The sequence below is a fragment of the Anolis carolinensis genome, chromosome 1 (genome assembly GCF_035594765.1).
Source record: "Anolis carolinensis isolate JA03-04 chromosome 1, rAnoCar3.1.pri, whole genome shotgun sequence".
NCBI lineage: Eukaryota > Metazoa > Chordata > Lepidosauria > Squamata > Dactyloidae > Anolis > Anolis carolinensis.
In genome coordinates, this window is record NC_085841.1 from 236,239,128 (window position 1) to 236,245,563 (window position 6,436).

General features: G+C 42.2%; 1 protein-coding gene across 1 annotated transcript; it reads left to right on the top strand.

Moving 5' to 3' along the window:
* The first annotated feature begins 1,076 nt into the window (after window positions 1-1,076).
* timm10 (translocase of inner mitochondrial membrane 10) lies at window positions 1,077-5,763 on the top strand. Its single transcript, XM_003214966.4, has 3 exons — window positions 1,077-1,224; window positions 2,509-2,606; window positions 5,440-5,763. Exons 1-3 carry the CDS (start codon window positions 1,141-1,143, stop codon window positions 5,639-5,641), a joined length of 384 nt encoding a protein of 127 aa, XP_003215014.2. The 5' UTR covers window positions 1,077-1,140; the 3' UTR covers window positions 5,642-5,763.
* The last annotated feature ends 673 nt before the right edge of the window (window positions 5,764-6,436 follow it).

Sequence of the window (6,436 nt, forward strand, 5' to 3'; positions counted from 1 at the left end):
AATGCAGTTTGACACCACTTAAGTGCCAAGGCTCAATGTTACAGAATATTGGGGTTTGCAGTTTGCTGAGGCACTATTTGCAGGGAAAGCCAAAGGCCTTGCAAAACCACACATCCCAGGATTCTGTAAAAACGAGCCCTAGCAGTTAAAGAGGGTGTCAAACTGCATTCATTCTACAGTATATATGCCTCTTTGGTTTAAAGATTCCTGCTCTAACAGGAGAGAAGCTAGACAACGCAGCAATTCATAAAGAAATAGCTTCCTGTAATTCTGTTCTGTGAAGAAATGCTGAAGGCTTTCATTTGCTTGTTGATACATCCAGGGCAAACAGCTATGATGTCTGGGTTGCTGTTAGGTTTCTGGGCTGTATGGCTATGTTTCAGAAGCTTTCTCTTCTGACGTTCGCCCATATCTATGGCAGGTATCCTGAGAGGTTGTGAAGTGTTGGATACTAGGCAAGGAAGGTTTATATATCTGTGGAAGGTCCAGGGTGGGAGAAATAACTCTTTGTCTGTTTGAGGCAAGTGTGAATGTTGCAATTGATCACCTTGATTAGCATTTACTGGCCTTGCAGCTTCAAAACCTGGCTGATTCCTGCCTGGGGGAATCCTTTGTTGGGAGGTGTTAGCTGGCCCTGATTGATTCATGTGTGGATTTCTCCTGTTTTTTTAAAAGTGTTGTTCTTTATTTATTGTCCTGATTTTAGAGTTTTTTTTTAAATATACTGGTACAGTTTGTGTTCATTTTCATGGTTTACTCCTTTTTGCTGAAATTGTCCACATGCTTGTGAATTTCAATGGCTTCTCTATGTAGTCTGACGTGGTGGTTAGAGTGGTCCAGCATTTAGCTTGACTGTTATTTCTGTTCCCTGAGGAAATGCTGAGGGCTTTCATTTGCTCTTCGATACATCCGGAGCGAACAGTTATAACGTCGTCCTCTCCTCAGCTAACCGTCCGCTCTGCCCTTTTCCTCCTCCTCCTCCTCTTATATCGGAAGTCAACAAATGGCCACACGGATCGTAATGGCTATTTGATTTTCTCCTCTCTATGGTAGAGTTCCAGACAAATGAAAGCTATTATTTGCTTTCAACGCCACTAATCATCCGAAGCTCTAGAGGGCACCTGTTTCCGGTGCGACTCTATGGCGCAAAAGAAGGGCACGAAGCCAAAGAGAGCATTGGCGGAAGTGCCCGTTCCTCGTGCTTCCGGTTTGACTGGGCTGAAGGTGAGCGAGTGGGAGCGTTCGGGAAAAGGCTTCGAAGGAGCCTGGGAGGAATAGGCAGGCTCTACGCCCTGCTTTGGTTCACTGAGGACCGCAAGGGAATGTGGAAGCCACGGAAGGCCTGTGGGGTCCCGCTTTGAGGCCTGGTCCCAGTTAGAGGAGGCACATGGAGCCCACACGGGGAGAGAGACAACCCGTAGATGCCATAATGCTACTCAAGGCTTGAGGCCTTCGGGAGCATCTACCCGGAGGGATTAATGCACCTTGACACCGCTTTAACTGCTATGGCTCAGTGCTATGGGATCATGGGAGTTCTCGTTTTAGCCCTTTCTTTCCAAGGTATTGGATTGCTGTGAGTATTCCGGGTTTGTGGCCATGTTCCAGAAGCAGTCTCTCCTGACGTCTCGCCCACATCTATGGCAGGCATCCTCAGAGACGTAAGACCTCACAACCTCTGAGGATGCCTGCCATAGATGTGGGCGAAACGTCAGGAAAGAATGCTTCTGGAACATGGCCATTGAGCACGGAAAATTCACAGCAACCCAGTGATTCTGGCCGTGAAAGCCTTCGATAACAGATTGAATAAGTACAGCCCTCCTTCTCAAAAGGATCCTGCAGCCACAAATTCAACCATCTATGGCAGTGATGGCCAACCTATGACACGCGTATCAGCACTGACACGCCGAGCCATTTTTGCTGACACGCTGCCGCATGCAGATTGATTGGATGACTAATGTCTTTTGTGGCCAAATTTGGTGTGATTTGGTCCAATGGTTTTGTTGTTTACTCCATGGGAATTATGCACATTACATTTATATATATATATTATATCATTCTATTATTATTCTATTATTATTGTAGTATATTATATTATTACTATTATTATATTATTCATGACTACATTGAAACTAGAATAGAGAGAAATCAGCATGGAAACTGCAAAGAGTCCTGGGTACTGAAAAACCTGAACGAACTTCTAACATTGTAGAATTAATGCAGTTTGACACTGCTTTAATTGCTATTTCTCAAGACTATAAGATCATGGGAGTTGTAGATTTATAATATCCTTAGCCTTCTCTCCTGAAGAGTGATGGTGCCTTACCAAACTACAAATGCCAGGATTCCATAGCATTCAACCAGGGCAGTTAAAGTGATATCAAACTGCATTAATTCTACAGTGTGGATGCACCTAAAATACGGACCAGTCTACAACCTTCCTCCTAGTCCTTGTGTGTGTTTATGGAGGTAGGGAATACCTGTGTTCTGACAATGTATGTCCTCTGTCAGCATCAGGAACAAATCTCTGGAAGTGCGATGGATCCACTGAGGGCTCAGCAGTTGGCAGCGGAGCTGGAAGTAGAGATGATGGCTGATATGTACAACAGGTATTGGCTAAGGGCAAGGTGTTTTTAATGACACTCCTAGTTGAAGTTCATAAAATGAAAGCTGTGTGTTATGAAATTGTCACTTCGTGGATATATAATGTATGTTGTCTAGTGTCTTTTTCTTTGCTACAGGCTCCCTAAACTTTCTTCCTAGAATTACTGTTCCACTTTCCTCCAAACATTGTATCACTTTAACAATAATATAATATTAATTCACAATATCTAATTAATTAAACTGTCTTTAAAACATTAGAGTAGGGTTCTACTGATTCCAGCTGACGCTAGCAGGGTCGGTAAAGTGGCAACTACAGGAGGAAAAATATTTATATTCTTCTGCCTTTAAATCTGATGCACACTTATTCAAAAGGAATTTCCATGGAGTTCAGAGGGTTACATTCCAGCAAGCACAAAAGGAATATAGCCATACAGCCAGATTCTACGTGTGATGTTGGTGGAATTGGTTTGAAAGTTAGGAAGTCCTATTCAAAAACACCCTGTCTCTGTCATAATAAACATCGTATTCCATCATAAACTGGATGGTATGCATATCACAGAAGTTATTTTTGAAATGTTTGTGAAATAACTTAGGAAGTTCTGCTTGATACCCTGGGTTGATCCCACCCATTCTGTTCAAGTTGTTGGTTATGTCCCTGGAACCATGGGAGGAAAAGTTCCCTTGTAGCCTGGCATTTTCCAGATATTCAGGTGGTACAGAGGGCTGTGGGTAGAACTGAGAGAGACAAAGGACATAATTTGAGGCGGGGAAGTGGAAGGATTGCCGTCTTTACCATAACATTTGATTCTGTTCTGTTTATAAGGAAAATGGATAATATATTCACCCCCATACATATGATGTAATTCTGTCCGCTTCGATAGTAATTCTCTGTGTTCTGGGCTATTATATGGTCAAGTATAGTCCCTGCCTATACTACTTACTTGCTTTTTAATTAAAAAGGGACTCATTGGAATTGTGGTAATCCGAAAATCTAGTTCTAAAAAAGGGGGAAATATAGCTCTAGTTCTAAAAAAGGGGGGAAACTGGTACTATTATCAAAATTGCGCAATTCCTAAAAAATAATTTATTTAGAAAAATTCCCATAAAAGTTTCATGCAAGAAGATTGATAGTGAGAAAAGGAGCATCGAAGCATATTTTGAGACTGTCCACAGGAACGCTCACACTTCACTACTTCACTATAATATGGGGAATCTGACAGTTCCCATCCCATGTTAAAATAGGTGCTTTTAGCCTTTTCTGCACCAATTGGCTCTAAAGACAATTGCTCCCCAACTCTAAAACCTCAGTTTCTACACATTAAAAAAAAAAACAGTTTAAAGGTGGAGTCCCACGGGGAACCACTGGAAGTTGTCTTGTGTCATATAATAGGCTCTGTGGTACTCTGTCTTTATACTGTTTTTGAAGTGTAGAAATGGGGGAGAGACACCCTGCATCTGATGAGACCCAAAGTCCTGTTGTGCTAGCACACATGTGGTTGCCAATGTTAAATTAATCTTTTTCTTAAAACTTTGCAATTGAGAGCAAGTGTTAGTGTTGATAGTCAGCAAAGACCGCTGGGAAACCTCACAATGGTTAGGTATTAAAGTAGAATTTGGTGTAGAACTTTTGGCCCTCCAGATATTGGACTGAAACTTGTCATCCCTGGCCATGGCCTGACTTGTGGCCCTCCAGATGTTGGACTGAAACTTGTCACCCCTGGCCATGGCCTGACCGAGGCTGATAGAAATTTGAGTCTTAAGAACATCCGGAGGACTGTCAGTGCCACCACTTACTCCTTTGGTATACAAAGAAAGATTTATCATTCATTGGAAAAGGACATTTACATTAAAAGGAAATTGGCCTAGTTGAATTTGATACTATTTGCATTTTAGTTATTTGATTTCATCCTAAAGCATATGTTGTTAAGAGAGCTTAACAGCACAGTCCTAGACATGTCATCTTGGTTTTTTTTTTTGTCTTGTCAAGTTGACTTTGATTTATGGCAAGCCTGTGAACGAATCATCAGATGTTCTGGTCCTTTTTTGCAAATTCAGAGCTGTGGTTTCCTTGATTGAATCAATCCACTTGTAGTGCAATCTCTCTAGGCATGTTTGCTTGAATTGTTCCCTTTTCCCTCTGAAATAAATATACATAGGATTACAGGCTTCACTGTGTTTGCAATTTGGGTGTTCTGTATTATAAGAATAAATTGTTATATATAAAATGGTAGTTCAAAAACAAAAGCAAAGCCTTCTTTGACCATCTTGTTAATCTATTAGGCCTAATAGCCATTTATCCAAGATGCGACAGGCAGTAATCGTCCCCCAGGAGAGGGCATTATAAAAAAACATGAGTCTCGGGCTGTTTATAAAAATAGGTGTAAAAAAGTATTTTGATTGGTGGTGATGATCCATTTGAAGGAATAGGAGCCAGTGATGCCTGGATCTACAACTAAAGCAAAATTGGCAGTTGATGAATTGGCAACATTGATCTGGGCAGCTAGGAGGGGTTTCTATACCTGGTTTAGGATTAACATATTGGAGATTATCAGTATCTTGGATGGGTTTTTAGTAGGTGTGCTTAAGTTTTGATCTCCAGATATGCTGGGCTGCATTTCTCATTATCCATGATGTTGGCTATGCTGGATGGATCTGATAGAAATTGGAACCCAACATCTGGAAAAATCATACGTTGCCCACCATTGTTTGTGGGCGGGGGGGGGGGGGTAGTAGACTTGAGATATGGAGGCTTTAGCATATTCTGTTCCAAATGAACATTGAGCTGGAATAGGAACTTCTACTGTTTTCTCATACACTTTCCCCCTTTTCTTTTTCAAGAATGACGAATGCTTGCCACCGAAAATGTGTCCCTCCCCATTACAAAGAGGCTGAGCTTTCCAAGGGGGAGTCTGTATGCTTGGATCGTTGTGTCTCCAAGTATTTGGACATCCATGAGCGAATGGGCAAGAAACTGACAGAGCTCTCGATGCAGGATGAGGAGCTGATGAAGAGGATGCAGCAAGGGGCTGGGCCAGCCTAAAGCGCCACCTTTTGATAATTGTGGACAGTCTCTCCTATCACCCTTTCCAGTACACACTCAGTGCCTGCCTACCCTTGGTGTGGATCCTTCCCTTTTGCCAATAAAACATAGATGTTATATTACCTCTGCTGGTGGCTAAATACCTTTGATGCATTGTTCATCCTGGGTGGTCAGAGTTTTTGTTATGTATTTGTTTGTTTTGCCAAATACCCTCTAGGATGTTTGGGGCTGTTTTCATCACATTTTTCCATTTCCCCCTGCTTGGCCAATTTAGGCTCAATTTAGGCTGCCTTTCGGATAAGCAGGCAGTGAACTACAACTGACTTCCCCTTTTAAAAACAGCTCCCTTGGACCTAAAATGGCCAGGGGGATGGTTGAAAACATGATGAAAATCCTTTCTCTCCTCTAAAAGGCACTTAAGGGCAAAACTATTTTTAAAAATCTTTTCTTTGTGGAGGGTCTGTGTGAGATGCGGCCCTCCATGATCTCTGGAGGTGAGATAATGTAGCCCCTTTGCCTTCCACATCTGCCCACTGTTCTTGTAAGGGGGACAGTCTTAGCTGTGGGACCTCTTGCATGTCATTGGAGCTTTATCTTTCAAACGTGGAGTATCCATTTTGAGAGAAAGACAGGATGGAGATAAACATGATAATTATACTAATCCAGCCTAACCCCATCCTGCCATGGAGGAACACCAGCAAAGCACTCCCAACAGATGTCCATCCAGGCTCTTCTTAAAAACCTCTCAAGGAGAAGACTCCACCACACTCTGAGACAGCATAGTCCACGGTTGAA

What these genes read in the sequence shown, in the direction of transcription:
- timm10 (XM_003214966.4), top strand. Translation starts at nt 1,141, where the DNA reads ATGGCGCAAAAGAAGGGCACGAAGCCAAAGAGAGCATTGGCGGAAGTG. An exon ending in CCGGTTTGACTGGGCTGAAG is followed by an intron (nt 1,225 to 2,508) that starts GTGAGCGAGTGG and finishes GTCCTCTGTCAG; the next exon opens with CATCAGGAACAAATCTCTGG. An exon ending in ATGGCTGATATGTACAACAG is followed by an intron (nt 2,607 to 5,439) that starts GTATTGGCTAAG and finishes TTCTTTTTCAAG; the next exon opens with AATGACGAATGCTTGCCACC.